General features: G+C 41.6%; 2 protein-coding genes across 5 annotated transcripts; one reads left to right on the top strand and one right to left on the bottom strand.

The window, feature by feature from the left end:
• Positions 1-351: 351 nt before the first annotated feature.
• cbx6a (chromobox homolog 6a) lies at positions 352-8,451 on the bottom strand. The gene is made up of 5 exons (XM_058639803.1): positions 8,220-8,451; positions 6,931-6,974; positions 6,782-6,847; positions 5,654-5,714; positions 352-4,917 (listed from the first exon to the last, which is right to left on the bottom strand). Exons 1-5 carry the CDS (start codon positions 8,286-8,288, stop codon positions 3,658-3,660), a joined length of 1,500 nt encoding a protein of 499 aa, XP_058495786.1. The 5' UTR covers positions 8,289-8,451; the 3' UTR covers positions 352-3,657.
• A 1,567-nt stretch (positions 8,452-10,018) lies between these two features.
• On the top strand, positions 10,019-22,585 carry pla2g6 (phospholipase A2, group VI (cytosolic, calcium-independent)). Of its 4 annotated transcripts, none has more exons than XM_058639795.1 (19): positions 10,019-10,100; positions 11,310-11,530; positions 12,736-12,945; positions 13,844-14,024; positions 14,130-14,317; positions 14,478-14,574; positions 15,389-15,571; positions 16,162-16,270; positions 17,292-17,408; positions 18,286-18,376; positions 18,489-18,652; positions 18,754-18,904; positions 19,436-19,572; positions 19,749-19,826; positions 20,169-20,317; positions 20,486-20,537; positions 21,383-21,498; positions 21,588-21,661; positions 21,768-22,585. In XM_058639795.1, the coding sequence occupies exons 2-19, from the start codon at positions 11,316-11,318 to the stop codon at positions 21,910-21,912; spliced, it is 2,457 nt and encodes an 818-aa protein (XP_058495778.1). In that variant the 5' UTR covers positions 10,019-10,100; positions 11,310-11,315; the 3' UTR covers positions 21,913-22,585. The 4 variants fall into 4 exon arrangements, with proteins under 4 accessions (XP_058495778.1, XP_058495777.1, XP_058495780.1 ...); XM_058639794.1 differs by having other exon boundaries at positions 20,169-20,323; XM_058639797.1 differs by lacking the exon at positions 17,292-17,408 and having other exon boundaries at positions 20,169-20,323.
• Positions 22,586-22,732: the final 147 nt, after the last annotated feature.

The raw sequence follows: 22,732 nt of genomic DNA, 5'->3' as shown, positions 1-22,732 counted from the left end.
AGGAGTACATAGAGGAAGGCTGAGAGAGAGAGAGCTTGTCACCATTCATGACAGAAGACACATTTTTAATGTTGTTTGTCTGCACCTATTATTATGCTTTTATTGTTAAGAAGCCACAATAAATGTCATATTCAAAATTGTAATTGCTCACTATGTTTAAATACTTTTTCTTCTAATACTTTAAGTACCTTTTATATCAATAAATTACTTTTAATACGTAAGTACAATAAATGTCAGACACTTTTCTGGTAAGATACTTTTACTTTAGTTGACGATTCATTTAGTAATCAATTATTAGAGTAATTCAGCTCTATATGAGACGCTAAATGAAAACGCCACGGAGAAGAAAGCTGCTTTTTCAGAGCTTTTAATTAAAAGCCTTGTACAAGAAACACACAGAAAGCAACAATAGTAATGGTTAACATGACACCCAATACATCATCATCTGTACAATAAGGTTTTTGCAAAACATGCTTCAGAAGTTCAGATACATTTCACTGTCATCGTTATCCTCCACCTCGTCATCGCTGCCATTACCGTGAATAACAACGTACATAAACTCATACAAATCAAGACAAAAACTGTCCCGACACATGAATAAATCGCAGTTGGACTATAAGATATGGCATTTTTAATGGACAGCATCACATTAACATCATTATGCATATCTTTAAAAAACAACTATTACAGTACAAAAGAAGGGGGGGGGGGGAAGAAAAACAGCTTAAAACGGCACAATTCAGTTCATGAAGCATCTTTATCCACATTTAAACAAGGATTCCTTCCTTTGCGCCAGATAAACGTAGCACTCGAAATGACATCACAAACAAATCGAAAAAAGGGAAAACAATAAAAGCTTACAAAATTCAAATAGCAAAATCAAGAGCCCTATTTGGTTGAGACACAGGCCACTAAAGTTGAGATGTGCTAACCCCCGTGTGAGAAAGAAAAACAAGGAAAACATCACTTACTGTTGGCGCATAGCAGCCTAACACCTTACACATCTACCAACTGCAAGAAAGTCACTTCTAACCACCATTTAAGATATTAAAGTAGATGGAAAAATCTATTCCAGAGTGCAGCAAATCCATGAAGAAGAAAACACTTTACTTTTATCAATTGCGCTATTGATTTTGCCGTCCTGGAATAAATCCTTCCATTTTGTAACCTATGAAGAGTATTGAAAACTGTATCGACAACACCTAGAACCCTCCAGCACGTGACAAGGAAAGGAGGCAACATCTTCCTTGTCAGTGGTTGACCATGACACAGAGGACGCTGCACTCGAGAGACATTAACAGTCAAGAGTTATTACAGTTTGTGGTTAAGTAATACATAAAGTAAACATGCTAACGCTATGATATAAGGAAGAGTTGTTGTTTCATTTGAAAGAACTTGACTTGACGAGGTAAACATCACCTGGAGTGTAACTGGGGTTGAATGGAGCAGCTATAAGGCAATACATGTGGAAAATTTGCTGTTTTAAATACTGAAAACACAGGTACATCAGAGTAAGAGCCAAGGTCTGGGGAGGTCAAAGAGCATGGCACACCATTGTGTGTATGATGGGTTTAGTTTCTTCATCGCGACAGTCGCTTTGTTGTTTTGAATATACAAAATGAAATTTTTCTTGTTCCATGTGGTCTAAAATGTGTCGAGAACCCTAATATGCATCAGTGCTGTATGTAAACACCTACACCTTAAGATTTCTCTGGTGGTCTATGGGAATGTGTGGCAAAATAGCAAGTACACGTCAGCTGGGAGTACGTACTCGCCAACCGTCACACACAATAGGATGTCTAGCCTCACATGATTGGCAAAAGTCTTGGCTGGTTACATTCCTCCAGTTATTTAAATATGTGGCAGGATACTGTGAGCCATGCTACACAATCCCATTTCTTTAGAAACCAGCACTTGAGAAACATACAAATAAAGCACTGTTAGCTAAAAGACCAACCACATACATACAAACAAACAAGGAAGGCAGGGAGAGTGGAAAGGTCTTTGCTCTGCCTGCCAATTTGGAAGGTAAAGCCTGCCCCACTAGAGGATAACTAGCCATATCATTTGGTTTTCCACAACAAAAATAGTACCTACTCAACGTGGACGGAGTCATCACTGAACATGACTTCATTTTACACACGACACCCACAAACGAGTGACTAGTGACTTGTAAAGCAGTGGTTTTCAGGGTAACTGAATCATTAGAATCAGTTCATTAAAACTATTTGTTCAGCACTTCCTTTGTGACCGATTTTAGACATTTCCCTGGTAATTGTTAGACATTAACCCACATTTTGAGGATTGTTAAGTCTTTTTAACTGATCTACAGTTCGGCACTGTTCGGCTTGATTCTTGTGTCAGAAGTCTCTTCCTGTGACGGCACTCTGACCAATCAGTGGCCGGCAGTCAGGCGACGTCACGCATAGTACCTCCTCAGCTCGCTTGGAACCTCGCCAGAGCAGGTACTAAAAAAAAAAATGGTACCAGGCACTAGACTAGTGGAAACGCAACTTAACCGTGCCGAGCCGGTGGAAACGCCGGAAAAGCCATTAGTTTGTTGCGATTTAAAAATCCTCTAGTGTGGAGCAGGCTTTAACAGACAAACGGTGACTTTAAGGAGCCTAAGCTACCTGGATACACATGCACACAGTCCTCCAACCCCTGTAATGTGTAGCTCAACTACTGTGTTCAGCCCAGGGACCTTCTAGACCTTGACATTATATTGTGCAAATCTTTACCGACTGAATTCAGGACCAGTTTAGAGCCTTGGTGGACGTTTACAGATTTGCTGAACGTGGTGGGTTTGTGACACAAAAAAAGGCAAGCAGGGGAGACAGCGAGGAAACAATAACTTAAGAACTACTTTCTGTATATTCTTTTGCAGCTTCTAAAGGTTGTGCGTGCATATCGTAAATACTTACTCATATTGTATGTACTGTGTATGCATGTGCATGGGGGGGGGGGGGGGCTTGAAAAATTGATGGAACTACATAGAATATGTTGGATTTTTTTTTTTGACGTCGTCAAGTGCATTGCAATTACCTCAATGTATTGATGCAATATATGAAAGTCCAGCTGTGTTAAGTGCAAAAAAAAACACACCACCTCTTTTATCATTGACAAGCTGGACTTCTTGGGGGCGGGCGGGGAAGGAGGGGGGCAGGAAATCGGCGCAACACCTCATTGGCCGTGTACGACAGACTGAGGTAGAGCGAGGATGTGAAGTGAAGAGCGTTTGTTTCCTTCACACGTGTCAACTTGTTTGATGAAATCTCAACCAAAGCACCAGACGGAAACAAGTTTCCATTCGCGCTACAATCAACAAGATTCACTCAACGTGTCAAGTGAGCGAGTGAACGACAACAAACACCGTTTCCATCCAAGTCCGCTTCAGAGAGTCTGTGCTGTGCAAGTGGACAAAATATGGCAATTTAAGAAAGAAAGCTGCCCCCTTTTCCAATTTATATATCTTCTATTTAACAAAAATATGCTCTTTTTTTCACTATTCAATGGCTGGGTGATGTAAATTTACATTACATTTCATCATTATGGACACACCTTTTACAGGAAAAGGTAGGAAGGGTCTGAAGTGGCAACATTGGCATGATATTTTTCTAACCATCAATGGCAATCACCTTCATAGCACCTGCTCTCTTATGGCTTGGCTGGGGAGGGGATGTCGGAGGCAGGGGACGGGGAGGAGGCATTTTCAGGGAGAGCGGAGGGGGAGGCGGGGCAGGAGGCCGGAGAGGGGAACTCTTTTATCGTGACGGTGACGAGGTTGGTGGTGACGTCGGTGACCACGACGTCCTTGCAGCTCGGTGCCATTTCTGGGTACCAGTCCGGGTCTCCCTCAGCAGGCACCCTTTGGGGTTCAGTGGGGGCGGAGCTCTGGTCACCAGGGGAGGCGGAGGGGGGAGTAGTGGGCGGAGGGTGTTTCGCGTGGCGTTGGCGAGGATTTTTTCGGTCCAGGCCACCCTCCTCTACCTCCTCCTCCTCATTGTCATCCTCTAAAGAAGGGGACGGTGAGGAGGGGAGGACGGGCGGCGCTTGCACTGCTAGGTTTGCATCAGAGGATGTGGCAGGAGCCGGGTGCTTGGTGCTGTGGGGGGACTTCTGGGTCTCTGCGTGAGGTTTGCTGGGCTTGGGATCCTGGCTGGAGGGAGAAGCCGCAGTGGTGGACTGGGACTGTGCAGCTGAGGCTGTGGGAGATTTTCCTTCGGAGCCGCTGGAGGTGGAAGGAGAGGGAGGAGACTGGTACTGAGAGGAAGAGGTGTGGCTGTTCCTGGCTGCTGTGCTGGAGCGTGACCCTGGGTGGGCGTGGAAAGGCAGAGGGCCTCCACATTGCAGCCCAAATGGCTTCCCATACATTGGGAAGCCCAACATCTTCAGAGGAGGCTGGAAAGGTCTGTACGGAGCCTCTCCCTTTTTCCCAATGATGCGATTGCGGGAGGGGATGTTTTGGCGTCCCGCTGTAATATTCCTACTTCCTGCTGCTGCGCCGCCTCTTCCTGGCTTGTCAATGACCTTCAGGTTGAGGATGATTCGACCTCTCTTGACTTCCCGGGGCTTGACCCTGCGGTTGAGGATGCGGACGGTCTCGGAGAAGGGGGAAACGTGCATACGCGAAGGGAAACCACCGGGGTTGGAGAAAGTGGATGCCAAGGGGTCAGAGCGGGGCAGAGGACGCCTGGACATCCGGTGGCAACGGTGAATGTCCTTCTTGAGCTTGTGCGTGGCAGCAAGGGAGTTGAGTTTAGGAGAGGGCGCGACAGTTGAGGAAGAGGAGGATGAAGACGGTAAATGGTGAGGTGCGGCAGAGGAGGAGGGAGCTGCTCGGCTGGAAGTGGAGCGCGATGTATTCTTGCGAGCATTGGAGGACTGGTTGCTGGGTTCTCTTTTCTGAGAACGAGCCTGAAAGAACGAAGAAAAAAGAAGAAGGGAGTTTTACTTTAACAGATAACTGCTGCTTTGAGAAACTGGATTACACAATAGCCTGTTTGTTTACAATGTTCCCCCCAGAAACATGTTTTCTTTGATTTGAAAGATAAATGCATGGCATGATGTCTACATTAAGTGGCCCAAAGTTAGGCTAAACATTTACAGTTTTTATATTTCCAGATGTCATAAAGCACAGCACAATTTTCAACAAAAGTTAGTCCAGATGTAATGACGTCTTCATTGTCCTGAAAAATCATCCAACCTGCCCCGACTGCAATTTATTGCTTTACTTGGGACAAAATAACAACAATCAGTGCTGCTTTAGTTCTCGATTCCGTTTGTAATGACCATAAAGAGCCTGTACAGCTCTGTAGCAAACTATGGCCCATGCCAGACATCTTAAAAGATCAGAGAGAAGTGCACGGCTGCTTAAGTCAATTTGTAAAAATGAAAACCAGCGGGTTTGCACATTTAAAGTGATGCATTACAAAAAATGTAAGCAAACTTCAAACAAGCAGAAACCTTGCTTCATTTTTGTTGACCCTGTTTTTAATTTAACAGCAGAAACCACAAACTTTCCACTGTCGTTTAAGGTGCTGCTAACTCAGCAAATGCATTGATCTGAAAGGAATTAGATTTCTTTTGAAATAAACAATTAAATTACATTGAAAAATCTAAATTTCCATGCAAATATAAAAAAAATAAATACCTTCAAGTGTTTAGGTTTCGGTCCCCGCTTCTTCGGTCCATTCACCTCCCTGTCCCGCTCCCTGTAGAAAATATGACAGTTTACTAACACGCGCTAAACGAATGTTGTGGTTGTGTGAAAGTAGAGCAGTCAGGTTTAGAGAGTGTTTGAAGCTTCACATTTCGCGTTTCTTGTGATCGTCTTGTTGGCTCTGTTTCAGCTATCCGTTTTAGATTAGCATGTGAAAATCTTCCGGTGTCACAGCAGCAAACATGACTTCAGCTCAGATACAGAAGGAGGAAAAATGTAAAAGACACTTACACTCAAACACAAACAACTTTAAGCATCAGTGATGTAGTACTCTCCTTATTTTCAGAAATCGTGACTCGAATTGAACTTGAGCACTGATGATTCAGACTTCAACATTGACTGCCAACAAGACTCTTTTTTTTAGATATATACACACTGTTTATCTTTCTAATAAAAGGGATAGTTCAAGTTTCTTGAGTTTGGGTTGTGTGAGCTACTGCACTGTGCACACTAGCTCTACTGACGAGCAGCCAGGGACAAGGAGGCACAGGCTCAGTGGAGACATGGCGGCTAGCTGGGATAACAAATGAAAACCCAGATTTTTAGCAAATGAACAAACTGGCCTAATAAAATCTTCATTTCACGTCAGTGAATGTTATCTCAAAATGTCGACGGCTTTATCTCACCAAAGGCATGACACGGCCCACTTTCAAAAAGACACGAACTATCCCTTTAAAGTAATAGAATATAGTTCATGGCCAACAGTGTAATGATGCCAGTTAGCATCCACACTACCAAGATTTTACACCGACTTCCAGTTACCTAGTTAACAATCTCTTTCAAAATGGTGACATAAATAGGGCACTGAAGTCAATCTAGATGATTCAGTCACAGGTTAATGAGGGAATTAAATGGACTTACACACTGGGGGCTCAACACTGTAACACTGCTGTAATCTACTGTTGGCTTGATAACAGACATAAAAAAAGAACTTCAGCCCAGTTGGACCTTTCACAACCAAGCAAGAAAGGAGGAGAGAAATAAGTTACACAAGCACTTACGTGAAAATACATACTTCAAGTGATGTATGTAATCTCAACTTGTGCCAGCTATACTCACTTTTGCTCAAAGCCCAGTATCAGCCTGTCATCCAAAATATTCTCCTCTGGCTCCCAGGTGCTGTGTCTGCATAAAAGGAACAACCTTTGTTACAGCAAACTGGACATAATCCACATCTTTAGTTGACAGGCATATACCGTATTACTTACTTCATTGCCCATCCTTTCCATTTGACCAAGTATTCCAGTCTTGCCTGCAAAAAAAAGGAAATGGTGGATAAGCAAAAGCAGCTTCAATACTGTAAATGACAGAGGGAGAGAGAGCGAGAGGGGAAAATCCATTAAATCTGGAAATAATTGTCTGAATAAGCCTTTTGGCTATTCAGACTTCAGTCTAACAAACACTTGAAATGTCTCTGGGTGCTTAGTCTGTCCTGCAAAAGACTTCTGGGTGCAGCACAACACGTCATTTCAAGAGTTTTACCAAGTCTCAGCCCTTGACTGGCCCCGTATTTGTCTGGCAAACATCATCATGTCTGAAATAAATGATGTCGTTTATCAGATAAGAAGCAGAGCTTGTGGTTGCTGCTGCTGTTGCTGTGAGCTCATCCTGGCTCCAAGAATCCCATGAAGTCATACACATTTTACACCACAGGAGTAACTTGAGCTGCATGGTAAATATCCACATTCCTTGAGGAAGAACAAGTCACTCTTGCCATTAGTATTCAGAGCTCATTCTAAGCCTATATTTGGTCATTGTTTTTGTTTTATCTTGAATCACATGCATCTGCACGAAGAGAAGTGCAGTATAATGTGATGTGACGGCAGGTAATTCATGAATAAAAAGTGTAGTCCTGCTGACTTAAGATGGCATCCTACCATCATTTATAGGGTAGTTTTACAATTTAAAAAAAAAAGCCACAACAGGCTAATAAAAACACTGAGACCAATGGTCCTCGGTAGGCTGTATTTGATACAGTCATTTGTTTTCCACATCACATGAGCACACGCGGATTAATATTATGGGAACCGTGTTTCTCAGCGTTCTGGGGAAAGCAGCAGTCTCGTAAAGTGTCTCCAGCATGGTTACTACAGACGGGCACCTCTGAGGGACTGTGACCGCGTAGCTTTTAGCTGCCATTAGCTGCCAGAGAATTCGGGCCCCTCCATTTCACAAACTCAGTAACACGGCACATCCACCACGGTGCCGCCTCGTTCCCCCCGCCGCTAGTACGAGGCTCCTCTTTGTGTCTCTGGTTTTATTACCCTGTTATTCGCCTGGACGTTAAAGCCACGGCCGTGCTAGTTTAGCCTTTTTAAGCTAACCGTAACTATCAAAGTAAAAGGTACCCGCGAGCCACAAGGCCTTACGTGGGTTTGCATGGGCGCAAGGAGACGGACACGGGAGACTACGAACCGGAGCAGTGACGTGCCGTGCTCTACCGTGCCGTCCGCGGCAGCTAAAAAAGAAGCGGGACGGTCGGGAGGTGTTAGCTCACCTTACGGACGCGGCGTTTCAGTATGGCTTCCGCGGCGAAAACACGATCTCCCACCGCCGAGAGCTCCATCTTTCATGCCCGAACCAAACGACCTGTGTTTAAATGGCTCTCTGCGGTCGACGAGCTGGGTTCTGCTGACTGCTCTGGCCAAACAACACAGCCACTCTGAGCAAAGACTGTGAGAGGCGGCGGCAGGCACTCTCCCTCTCTCTTTCTCTCTTACTCTCGCGCGCGCGCACACACACACACACACACACAATCCACTACAACTGCAGCAGCAAATCTGTCACGTGGCCAGGGTCAGCCCATCTCGTCGCCCTGGCAACGATGAAGACACTCGGGAGGATGCAAAGAAGCGCGCGCTGCCTCCAGCTCTCTTACTGTCACAGTGATAACCAAGGTTATTATAGTTAACGAAAACTGAAAATAACTGAAACTAAAATTAGGATTATTTTTTTTGAAAAAGTTCAATTTGAGACAGAATTTTCATTAATTCATAATAATTTTTTTTAATTTTTTTTGTTTACAATATGGGATATAAGGCTAAGCAAGTTAAACATAACGTGCTATGTTGTTAGTAGTCTGTTGACTATTTGATTTTTACCTGGCACACTAACTGCATTCAACCTCAGCAGTATTATGCTCATTTGTCATAATAAAACATTTTTTTAAATGCCACAATACTTCATATGACCTTTTCACCTGACAAATACTCCATATTGCAACACTAAAACTTATGAAAACTAAACTAAAACTAAGCATTTATAAAAATAAAAACTAGAAAACCCTCTCTGAAAACTAATTAAAACTAACTAATTTATAAAACAAAAAGTCAAAACTAAAAAAAATCCCAAACTATTATAACCTTGGTGATAACAACTGCAGACAAGTTATGTGTCAAATCACCTGACCCTAAATGTGAAGTGCCCCCGTATTTGTAACTGGATACCAACATAAGTTAATAATATGGAATGTATTATATTCACATGAATAAGATAAGCTGTACTTATTGATTGAATAAGTATCTTGATGTGTCCATCGTGCTGGAAAATTGTCTTTTGTTATCATTTTACTGTATCACTGTAGAATATGGCCAAAACTAGCAATATCAATTAGCAGCACAATAAAGAAATAGAGTAAAGACTGATTTTTGCAGTTGTTTTAAAACTTTGTGGACACCAAATATCAAACACTTGTTAAGAGCTGCTACATTTGCTGGCAGTGGGTGCAACAGAAGAGTTATGATTAACATACTCTGTGTCACTGCACAGCTTTAGAGAAAACTCAAATTAAAAGTCCCACATTTGACTTTGATTGGGATATTTGATTACATTAAAAGTGTGTGGGGAAATAGTTCATTCAACGTAAACAATCTAGGTAGACTTAGTAATAAATACCACAAAATAAAACAAATAACTATGTAATACACTACACATTGGAGATATAAATAAATAGTATAGATAATATAAAATAAAATAAATATTTTAGTTATTTGTTTGTTGCCTTGAGTGAGCCTTTATGTCTTTTATTTATTATTCTGTACGGCACTGTGGTTGTTTTTAAACGCTTTACAAATAAAGTTGGATTGGATTGGATTATTTTTGTGTTCGCTAATTCAGACAAACACTAACGTGTGAGTTGAAACGCACTTATTCTGATTCTTTAAGAATGTGTGTGTGTGTGTGTGTGTGAGACGTTCTCTCTGTCAACTCAACAGGCCCCTCCCTCTTTCCCCCGTGCAGTTACCGGCCCTTGAGCTCTGATTGGAGGAACTCTACGTCACTCAGCGTCTGTGTCAAGCTTGGTTGCTGCGTCACGGTTGTTGATGTTAGCTATCAGAAGTCAGGCGGTTGCAGAGGACAGCAAGCGGCTAAGCACACGGTGAGACCCAAGCGGGCTGTTTCTGTTCCACTTAATGCGATTAACCACGGCTCACTGTTAGAAGACAAAGTAGTAGATATACGCAGAACGGTTTGGGGTTTCTCTAAATATTAAAAATTAACACGAAAGACATTACACGAGGACTCGTTCTCTGGTAGTGTGCACAGGCTGTGAGCGGTGGTATCATGTCAAATTGATTCTGGGTAACTGGAAACTCGTGAGCAGCTTGAATGGAGCCACTTGTTAATTATGTGAAGAGCAGCCTCTCTCCTAGTTATTTATAGTTATTAAAAATGGGTCGGGTGGGTTTATTCAGGAAGTGGATATAGTTGTCAACTAACTTGAATGATCAGCCCAGTGTGTTTAGCTCAACTGGTGAAGATGACGACACATCTTATCTCAGCTTATCTCACAGGAGAGTGATTCGGTATTTTTTCCAATGATTGACTCATAGCAAACCTCAAATGGTAGTCTTGTCAGCAGCCACAATCAGGAAAGGGACAATATACTGTACATATACCCTATATTTTTCCCCATTTTATCGCATGTTGTCGCGATAAAATACATTTTTAATAAGTTGAGGGTGGTAGATTTCTGTTGTCAGGATATTTGTGAATGTAGAAAATTGGTTAGGTTTTATGTGAGTGACTGTAGTCTTGTTCACCATCATACAGTCCTAGTGTTTCACTCTTTTCAATCATTCCTGGACCTCTTGATGTAAAAACATGTGTCTTTAGTAACATGTTTTTGTAACATTACCACATTATGCAACATTTTCTCATGTCAAATAATGTGGGAGTTGTCTTTTTTAACATGAGTTAATCTGCTTAGAATAAACAGACAGAGGGCTCCACCTGTTTCAATTAACACATTTAGAAATATAAAGCATTATTTAAAACATTTATTGCGACAAAATCATGAAATGTGATCATTTATAGAAGGATAATTCATCCCATGCCAAGCCATAATGCGTAGTATCAGTGGTGGTACACCTGTTGCTATACTAAAGTGGTGCCATCTTGTATCCGGGGTTGAAATAAATCATTCATTGATGTTGACAACAAGCCTTCATGCTTGTTCGAGCAAGCAGAGGATTTTAAGACGTAGACATTTCTCTTTCTGTGCTGCCAAAATCTGTCGTATGCCGTATATAGCCTTGGCTTTTTTGTGTCAAATCACTCCTCCCCAAGCTCTCTTGTTCATTCACAGATCACAATGCAGTTCCTTGGCCGACTGTTGGACACAGTGTCCTCTGTCTCCACCCTCTTCACCAACCCCTACCGGGTGCGGGATGTGCAGCTGTCCGACTATGGTGGTGGAGGCAAAGAGTTGCTGAAGGAGGAGGGACGCATCGTCTTGTACAAGAACACCAACTGCCAGTCTTGGGACTGTCTCCTCATGTGCCCAGAGACTCCAAATGTGGTTCTCAGGTCAGTATCGGTCACATGATGGCGTGGGCAAGAGGGTGATGTGCCACTTATTGCATTCTACAACCTGTTCACATTCTGTAAAATGAATCATTTCCTGTGTGTGGCACGAGAATGTCATGTAGAGTGGATAGACTTAATCAACATTGGGAGAACTAATCTCATAGTTGTTTGACTGTAACGTATGACACATTTACAGGGTTTTATCTAGAAAAAAAAAGTATGAGGGCAACACTGATGGTAACAGGGGGGAGGGAGCTTTTGAAATGTTGAGGTGAAAAGGGGGCTTTTTAAGGGGAAAATTATTACTTTGTCTTGTATTTACCTCAAAGGTAAAAGATTTCAATAGCAGTTGAAATAGCAGACAAATAAACAACACCAGGACGGTGGAGTTTTACGTGAGTTTGAAGCAGTTTAATTCATCTAACTGTCTATTTACCATGAGTTTGTAGTCATTACGCATTTTGTAGCAGTCGTTTTAAGCAAGACTGCATGTAGAATAGCATCCGCACGAGAAAAGTTAGAGGGCACATGAACCCCTGTTTCCTGAAAAAAAACACTGCCTTTAAATGTGACACACGAGTCTACAGACCCTCAGACTGTGACTTATTATTGATTTAGTAAGAATTACTCACCAAGCCCCTTATCCCGAGTGCACAGTCCTTCCGGCCATAGATCTGAAAAGCAAAATGTACTGTCATAGGTGAGGCATTATAAGAACTGACCATGTGCTAAAGTTACTTTTCATTTTAGGAAAATTAATGAAGGAATTCATTTTTATTTCAGTCTGTTCAACATAAATTTCTCAAAATCAGTGAACTTTAATGGAATAGGCTGAAGCTCGAAGCTTATTTTGGCCTTACCTGTACAATTAATTGAACACCCCAGAATACCACATATTTAAAAAGTAAGTTCAAAGGTCACATTTTTTGATCTTTTTCAAATAAAGGGCTTCATCATATACAAAATAAAACGGAAAAGCAGTGTGAGGTTCTCTCGTGTCACTTTTACTGTGGAGGGTAGTGCAGTGCCCTTCTTCACTGTTTCACAAATTATTCAAGAATCTGACGCTGAAAAGAAGAAGACTTCAAATTTTGTGTTTGAAATAGAGCGATAGAGGATAATTTTCTTTGTAGTGTTTGGTGACAGAACTCCTCTTATTGTTCTTCATAAATCCGACATTGTCTCCACTGCTCCGCCTGGACCAGGCTGTTTCAGGTGGGGTCCGAGGAGGACGCCATGAACTGGTTCCCACAGTATGCCCTCAAGCTCCGGCCCTTCTATGAGACACTTCCTCTGAAAGCTGAGACCTCCCAGCCAATCGTCGACTGCATCCGCAGCCACCCAGACTGGAGCTCCGCCCACATCGCTGTGGAAACGGGACTGAGAGAGTGTCTCAAACACAACTATATCCAGAGGTATGATGAGAGGCGAGAGATGTAAGATATTAAAGCTCCTTAACACAGTGAATCCATCTCAGTGGAAAAATTGAATTGCTATTTTTAGCAAAAAAAAGCCCCAGAGCAGGCTTCTGAAATGCATTATGATTTTAAGTAGTGTTATCAGGGGAAATTTATTCTGAGGATGAAGAAATTATGGAATTAAAAACTAATTTATAGCTTATCCTGCACAAACAATGATTATTATTATTATTTTTTTAAATGACTTGATAAATATTACGATGTCGTAATATAATGTCACCCCAAACAATCCTAACACAAAACAAAAGTTTTATTTAGACTACAGCTGCAATGATCATTCAATTAATGGTCAACTAATTCATCCGATTGAGTTTTCTGATTTAAATTAATAAATGTTTTCTGGTTTCTTTGCGCCATATAACAAAGAAAACATAAAAACGGAATAACTTAGCATCATCATTTCCAGGTTTGGCAAACACCGGCCGACATTTTTCAACATCTTCTGACGTTTTACTGACCAATATATATATATATATATATTTATTATTATATTATATGTATTTTATTTAAAAAAAATAAAACTAATAATAATAATCATTAGTTACAGCCCCAATTTAGCCTTTTCTCTCAATGTGTTATGTACTTAATTCATTTCACAACTTAGCAGCCCAAGCAGTCTGGTTTTTAAAGAAGAGCTCTGAGACTTCTTTTTTACCGTACTTCTCGGCTCAGAAATTCAGCTGTAAATTCAAGTTGTTTCCCCCTCTCAGAAGTTTTTTATATGTTACTTATGGAAATGATTACACGTTTCATGGTCCCATGTAGAGCTTTTGGGGCCCCTCACTGGAGGTTGTGAACCTCTGACTTTTATCTGTTGTTTTTTTTTTTCTTCCAGTCAGATCAACTCTCGGAATGCATCAGGTCAGACACCGCTGCACCTGGCGTGCGAGCGCGGTGACTTGGTGTCTGTGAAGGAGCTGTTGGAGGAAAGCCAAGCTCGCACTGACATCAAAGACCGCAGTGGGGAGACCCCCATGCACTGTGCCGCTAAGCAGGAGTCTCCCGCCGTCATCCAGGTGAGCACACATATCACGCTCCACCCCTGCACTGTCTCCATCCATCTAGCCTAGAATATTGTTTCCCGTTCCCCACCGTGTCGTCCTCCTCTTCTCCTCATCCAGGTCCTGTGCTCGCGGCTGTGCTCGGGGGTGAACGAGTTCAACTGCAATGGGGAAACGCCTCTCCATGTAGCGTGCCGCATGGGACGCGTGGAGGCCGTCAAAGCCTTGTTAGATGGCGGGGCCAAGTGTAATGTCATCGGTGGCAACGGCTATCCCATCCACAGTGCGATGAAGTATAGCGAGAAGGGGTGAGTAGAGGAAATGATTATTATTATCCCTTTAACACATTTTGTCAGACCTGGTGGAAATGATACGCGCTCTTTTAGAGCACTTTAAAAGGGTTACAGCAGTTGTCCTAAAGACAGAGGGGATTCTGTGCATTTTCTTTAATGTGTGTTTGCCTGACAGCTGTGTGGAGGAGGTCCTAAAAGCAGACCCAGGCCAGCTACAGGCAGAAGACTCTCTGTATGGTGGGACGCCTCTGCACTGGGCCAAAACGGCTGAGGTAAGAATAAAAAAATGACATGGTTGGAAATCAATTATGAGTTTTTCAAATGATGGTATGCTCTATATCCAGAGGATTGAACAGGATAAATAAAGCTTTGATGAAAAGTTAATGGCTGTTTGACTAATGTAATGCTGCCATCCACAGTTTGACCTTCTTAATCACTGCCCTCTTACTTGTTGTGGCCTAGCCAACAGAAGCTTCAGAACAAAAAAGCGTGCTCTGGCTGGTTTGACCATTCAGGCTGCTGTGGTGCAAGATGGTGGCCTCCTTAAAGCAAGGCCCTTACCTAATGTACAGAAAAAAGGCTTATTGCATGGCTACGAAACACCAATTTCTTTTTTTTATACCTGTTATACACTTACTGATAATGATTATAGGGAATGTATTACATTTTTGCCTATATCTTTCATAGTGGACCTTTTAAAATTATTGCTCTACATTTTGACAGGTGATCTAGAGTGTTTGCTCCCCGACATGGGTCTCTCATTTTCAGGAGTCTGACAGTAAATATTAGGGGTGGAATCACAGGGTACCTCACGATATGATACGATATGTGGTCCAATAATATCGCGATGCTACGACACTGTGGTAACATAAGGTTTCTTATTTTCTTATCAGGAAGTTGGTGACCTAATTTGTCTTTGTTAGGTTCAGAGCACTTTCAAGATATACTACGCATAGCTTACAAAGCTAAACTGCAACTTAAGGTCAAAGGGAGGGGAATTCTAATTGCAGCAATTAACACGGAGTCGAACGTTAGTGAAAAGACACAGATTCACTGATAAAATGAACAATTTTTGGTGTCTGTAAGATGTGTCGTTTGCTGCTGGAGCACGGCTGTGCGGTGAACTACCTCAGTAAGACCGGAGAGAGCGCCCTCCACATTTTGACCAAGAGGGGTCGCTTTGAGGCGGCCATGGTGCTGCTCACCCACGGGGCAAATGCCAACCTGAAGGGTCATGATGGGAACACAGCCCTTCACTTGGCTATGAAGGTGTGTATATTCACAGTATTGTATCTACATCCAAAGTATATCCATTGTCTTATTTTCCAGGTAAAAAAACAAGACTTTCTGTTTGACAATCCAAATGTTTGTACAATCACTAAATTGTCAGAAATAAGCAAAATATCAAGGCTGAATTTAAGTTCTTTGGCATGAGGGTTTGATAACAATATCTTAGAAACCATTGCTACTTCTTTCTGGATTTGTTTTTATTTCTCCTCCAAAAATTAATGTGGTTCAGACTCTTAATTGCACCACGGAATTAGCAGCAGGGGAAAATAAATAAAGATAATAAAGAAGACAGGAAATTAAAAAAAAGCAAAAGGATTACCTGGTAATGTGCACCATTCTCCAAGAACATGATGGCATTGCTCAATTTTTCTTTGCTGTAACCTCTTCAGAATGACATAAAAAAGAGTGTTGTAATTCATTTAACATCACAGACTGAAAATGTCTTTAAGCATATCTGGCATTTATTTCTTTTTATTGGAATCCTGTTGTGCAAACACATGACATTTTCCGTCAACAACCAACTCTTATAATATTAATTCACATTGTGTGTGTGACCCTGTGCTCGTTAGATGGACCACATGGAGTTAATCAAAGCTCTGATCGTGTTTGGTGCCGACGTGGAGATCCACAACGACCTGGGAGAAACCCCGGGACTGATCGCTGCACGCAACAGCAAAGGTAAGGAGGGAGGAGAGAGGAAGTGAGAGCTCTGAAGAGTGAGAAAGACATTGGAGATGGACATAAATTAACTCTACATTAGGAAAATAAGGATCTCTGGTGGTAAAATTGTGCTATTATAGAATAGAATGTCTTGGCTAACAAGTCTGTTTAATGCACTTAGATGTCATGTGGCTTGTTGATTGCGAAACCTCTGCATGGTGCAATGAATGATTTCGATTATTTTTAAAGGTCCAGCAAACCATTGTCCCGCTACATAGTATAAATAAGTAATGATGCACCAACATTCTGGACTGATACCAATGTTTAAACATACAATTTGGCTCATACTCATACCCAATGTTTGTTTTATCTATGTTCTTGGCAGAAAAAATGTGAATAATCACAAATTAAATCATTCAATTGAATTAGAAGTGTATGAAAGAAGGTAAGTAAATATTAGTGTCTGTATCGGGTAATGCTATCTTGTTAACCAATAGGAGGGTAAGTCAACAAGAAAAGTCAAATGAAGAAGGAAGGCAATTGGTTCCTAAATGGGCCCTTTGCACGGCAGCCATTTTGACAAGTCACTTTAGGAAAATCACAAGTTCCTATTATTAGCTTCCTCAGATTCTTGGTGCATGCTGCTTTACTGTCACACTCTCCTCACTTACATGAACTGAACTGAACCGTCGTTAATGTGATCAGCAACACCTGTGCTTTTCCTGCCTGTCAAAACATGTCAAAATGGCTGCTGTGCAAAGGGTCCATTCTGCTATAGAGCAAAATGTCGTTTACTTCAACCAAGACTCCTCAAGCCGAATGGTGGTACACACAAAATGTTCCTGTTGTTTTAATGGTTTTAAAAATGCATGATGTTTGCTAACAGCTCGCTCATGTTTACACATTCTCTCTTCTTTCCCTCCCTCTCTCTCTCTGTCTTTATCCATCTCTTTCTTCTGTCTCGCCCTCTGCTGTTTGTGGTGTGTGCATGTGTTAACACATTGACTTGCTTGCGTTTGTGTGTGTGTTAACGTGGAAGGTCCTAATAGAAAGATACTGCTGGACATGCTGTGTAGTGTAGGAGTGCAGCGTTGCCTCCCTCCCTCCCCCGGCAGTCCTCCTCCCGTCTCCTTCAAGGCCACATCTCAAAGCATAGGTAACCACCACCATCCCTCACCTCTACTGTTCTCTGACTCAGTGTTTTCTTCTCTTTACACATCTCTCGATTACTCAGGAGGGAATTGTAACTACTGGGAAGTTATAGATTTTTATATTTACTGCACATTTTAGGTAATTGAGCTGGTTTTCCCTGGTATCTTTTAAATATATAAAGATGTTTCTGTGCCACACACAAGGAAGTAAAGTGAGAAGACTGCAAACAAAGAAGTGCCAACAAAAAGTGAATTCTGCTGCTCAAGAAATGCAGTTAAATGATTTTTGTCCCCACCCACGTCTGCACTGCTGCTGTATACATACAAATGCTCCCTCAGTCTGGTCTGATATTTTTCCTTGACAGAGGCTGTTTTAGGACGAAGGATGCAGCATACATATAAAATGTTACATCATTTCTGGTCTCAGAGACCAAACAGAGGCAGAATTATTTGTTAATTCAAAATGTTGGAATTAAAAAATCCAATTATTTATAAGCCACAATCACTCAAACTATTTCTGTAGCACTTTTCAAACAAATACAATTTAAAGGTGAATATAGGATTAAAATTAGAAGACAAAAAAATCTAATCAAAAAATTCATTTTCAGACTAATGTATACAAAAGTGCTTACTTTACTTTAACAAAATTCAGTCTACTTTATTTATTTTTCTTTCTTTTATGAAAATAAACTGAAACTGTTTTGCTGATCAGTTTATGAATGTGTAATTGGATGTATACCAGACTCATTGATTTATATAAACTTAAATAACTCCCTCTTAATAGAAAACCCAGTGACCCTTTATCGTTTTCCACCGTTCACCAATCACTGCTGATCCACAGTATTGTGGTCGTCACCAATTGCTGTTGTGATTGGCTAACAGGCTTCGACAACATCATGCATGTGGGCGCTGCAATCAGCACAATGAGCATAAGCACCTCTGAAGTGGACGGCTCCAAAATGGAGAAAATGAAGTGAGTATTCAGATTGTCCTTCTCAAGATTGAACGCTGTAATACTGCGGCTTTTGAAACAACAAAGCATTAGGATTCTAAATAAGTTACACGTGTCTTCTCTTCTCCTGCAGGATGGACAGACTGCTGTGTCTGGACGGCGGAGGTATTAAGGGTCTCGTGCTGATCCAGATGTTGATCGCTCTGGAGAAGGAGGCTGGTCGACCCACCCGAGAGCTCTTTGACTGGGTAGCTGGCACAAGCACCGGGGGAATACTGGCCCTCGCTATAGTCCACGGTTTGCATGTTTTTTTTTTTTTTTTACGCTTTACATTGTTTCATGTAACATTAAAAAAAAAAAAAGTCTCAAAAGTAACTATGCTTCTTTTTTATATGTAGGCAAGTCCATGGAGTACCTTCGCTGCTTATACTTTAGGATGAAGGAACAGGTTTTTAAGGGGTCACGACCCTATGAATCAGCACCACTGGAGGACTTCCTGAAGAAAGAGTTTGGGGAGAACACCAAGATGACAGAAGTTCAGTTCCCCAGGTAATTGCTTTCCTCAGATGTACTCATAACAAGAGTTCTAGCACAGTTTTTGCTGGTTGAAGGTGTAAACTAGCACTCTGAAGAAATGATGCACAGTATTTTAAATTATTGTTTAACAAAATATGAACGGGTTAGGGTTAGTTTTCATCATCTCAATAAACTACAAATGACATGTATCTGCCCGTCCCTGCTTATAATAATTTCAATTTGATGCTGTTTTGTCTGTGGCGCAAACAGTAAATAGTTAAAAAGGCACAGTTTTACATTTAGTTACTCAAGGTACCGTTACATATAATAAAGTATTTGGTTTGGTTCTCTAATAGTTTGTGAATTGAAGCGTGTTAAGTCCTACTATGTGTTCTCTTTGTATCTGCTGTTGGGAAATGGCATTAAACAGCTTTAAATGGCATGTTTGTTTCCTGTGAGTGCTCAGGATGAGAAAAATGCCCCAAAGCCTCAGTGTTCTGGAAGAAAAATCACTCGCAGAGCATTTAATCCCTCTATTCTTGACTCTCCTCTCTCCTCCTGCAGAGTGATGGTGACCAGTGTCCTCGCAGACAGACACCCAGGCGAGCTGCACATCTTCAGGAACTACAACCCTCCCTCCGTCCACAGAGAGCCACCGTACGCCACCACTGCCACATTCAAACCAATCACCATTCCACAAGGTAATCCACAAGTGCATGCATTATTTCCTACCATGAGAGGGCGTCAAAGTCCTCAAATCTTACACTTGAAGGAAACCTAAAAAAGAACAACTTTGGATGACGACAAATTAAACCTTGGCCTGAGTTTGTACAGTAGGTCTGTGTTGTTTTGAGTGTCAGCCATGTTGTTGTTACAGGATGGGAGGATGAGGATGTGTTGATAGTAGGATACACAGAGGAGCCAACCAGAAAGCGTAGGAAGGTGACAGATGAAGGTGTGTGCATGTGGGAGACCCTAAACATCGGAAATAATAATAAAGCACAGATAAAACGGCGTATTCTAAGGTTATGGAAACCAAACACTTTCTATTTTGAAGCAATTATGCACTTAAACAAACAAACCTAGGGCTATTATGTAAGATTTATTTCAATTTACACCCCTAAATGTTACACACTGGACCTGTAAATGTAATAAATAATAAGAAAAAGGTCATACAAAGAGTGCAACTCATCTCACTGTGGAGAAATGTTTTTGTTTGGGATATTTGATTATGCACGTATGTGTTTGTGCCTCGACCTGTTTTTTGCTAATCATCATATTCTTGTCATCTTATCAGAACAACTCGTATGGCGAGCTGCACGCTCCAGCGGCGCTGCTCCGACTTACTTCCGACCAATGGGGCGTTTTCTGGACGGAGGGCTGTTGGCCAATAACCCGACACTGGACGCCATGTCTGAAATCCATCAGTACAACAAATCCTTAAAGGTAGAGGTAGGTACAATCCTCTGTTTTTATTCCTTTCGTGATCCTTTATTAAGTGCACATTCAGTCGATAACCTGTTAGACATTGCTAAATGTGTTAAATATTCATTATGCAGGTGTATTTATATGTCCCCTCCTGGTTTAACCCCTCTTATTCCTGCTGCCTCTCAGGGTCACAGGCATGAAATCAAGAAATTGGGTATAGTGGTCTCCCTTGGTACAGGTAAGCCTCTGATCAAAGCTTCAGAAGTATTTTACTTAATTAAACACATGTTGTCCTTGTTTGATGTTTGAATGATAAAAAAAGGGAATTTCTAGCCCAGAATGTCCTTTGGTCACACCTCATGGAAGTGGGAGGTGACGACACCATTTCCAGACCCATACAGAGTAGAGAATTATCTGTGTCTGACGTTGTATTTCAATAATTATCAATATTGACAAACACCTATCACCCAAGCCTCGTTCTTAGCTGCATTTATCAGCATAAATGGCACAACAATGGCTGCAGTGTTGTTTATGTTGTTATGTACTTGCTCCGGCTTCTCCCACCCGCCGGCTGCCCCCCTTACCGGGGGACGGGGTCCCTCTGTCTCTGGCGCAACTGTCGATCGGAGTGGACTGTCCTTGGTGCACAGAGTCCGACGCACCTGACCCGTCTTGAAACACGGACCAAGGAATTTTTAGGTTTTAATTGACAGATTTACGCGCACAATAAGCAGAAATGTCATGCATTTTGAACGTCTGACAAACCACCCACTAACATTTACGTCAACGAAAACTCACGCACGTCTCGCCATGTTTTAGTCATCAAAGATCCATGTTCATTTTGTCACCGTCTCGTTATCGTCATGAAAAAAAGGGACGTCAACGAAATAATTTTGTCATTGTCATCGTTGACATAAAACAACAACAATGGATGGCTGAATGAAAGGGACTTATGTGACTTTGTACTACCCACAAAGCTGCACAGGACAATACTGTGCACCTGTGGATAACTAATGTAGGACCAATGTCTCAGAGGACCGTCTGCACACTTGTGTCATGAATGTGCTTGGGTACGTCTCCAAGGTAAACCCCCTCAGGTGGTGGTGAGCTCTGTGGATGTTTTCCGACCTTCCAATCCTCTGGAGCTTGCCAAGAGCTTTGTTGGAGCAAAGGAGCTGGGCAAGATGCTGGTGGACTGTGTGAGTACATCTACTGCACCTACAGACAAAAAACAAACTGCTGCCACAAGCCCTTTTTCAGGCCTTTAATGTTCTATATGATTGAACAGTGTACAGACTCGGATGGCTGTGCTGTGGACAGAGCAAGAGCCTGGTGTGAAATGATTGACACCATCTATCACAGGTCTGCTCACTATGACTTTATTCATCCTGGTCTTTCCGGCTGTTGTTGTTTTCTTTCTTTTTCTTTTCTGACTAATTATCTTTATCTTTTCATCTCCTCTGTGCAGACTGAGCCCCCAGCTGTCACAGGAGGTGATGCTGGACGAGGTGAGTGACGCAGTGCTGGTGGACATGCTGTGGGAAACGCAGATGTACCTGTATGAGAAAAGAGAGATCCTCCGATCCTTGGCTAATGTGCTTCTGAATCACTGAAAGTGTGTGTGTGTGAGAAAGTTACAAGGAGAAGGTGAAGATGTTTGCGTGAGAGCAGAAGAGATGGTGTAATATTAAAAGATGAGTAGCTGGACAGAGGGACAAAGACATTGTGTCATCGTGCCAGTGAAGTAACTGACGATTTTACATGTTTGAGTGTGAGAATGCAGGACAAGTAGAGGAAGTAATATCAACCACAGTAGATAAAAATGTGACACACTCACACTGACGCAAAATGTCTTGTTTTCCACTCTTCATACTGTGTGGTGACAGTGTGAGAACAAATTTAAATCCAACACTGATTATTTGCAAGTAACTTCTCCTTTTCACACTGCTTCCAAGTATTTAGTAAATGTACTGCCTTATGTGTCAGGGACCCAGATTTGTACTGTTTCCAACCCCACTATTTTCATGCGTTTATCATGTATCCGCTCTGACTTTAAACAAAAATATCCAACCTCATAACCACATGTTTAACTTGTAGCATTACAACAGGACTGAAAATGAGACTTGAATGATCAACTTACTTGAAAGCGAGAGAAACAAAGACTCCTTGCTACTTGCACAAAGTAAACTTGACATAAGAATAATAATAATATCCTATGTTTTTTTTTGTATTTGGATGAAACAATGATGTGAAAACTGGTATATTAATAAACTATATTAATATTGACTTATGTTGTATACATGATTGCTTTGTTTCATTGTTGCAGTCATAGAGCCATATCTGGCGTCTTTCTGCCCCTGTATCTGTATGTTTGATTAACCCTTAAGTTTTCCTTTAAAAAAACTTACTAATTTGTTTCTAGAGGCAGAAAAT

This window comes from Solea solea, chromosome 10 (genome assembly GCF_958295425.1).
Source record: "Solea solea chromosome 10, fSolSol10.1, whole genome shotgun sequence".
NCBI lineage: Eukaryota > Metazoa > Chordata > Actinopteri > Pleuronectiformes > Soleidae > Solea > Solea solea.
Note: the sequence above shows the minus strand (reverse complement) of the source record. Positions and strands in the feature narration are given on the sequence as shown.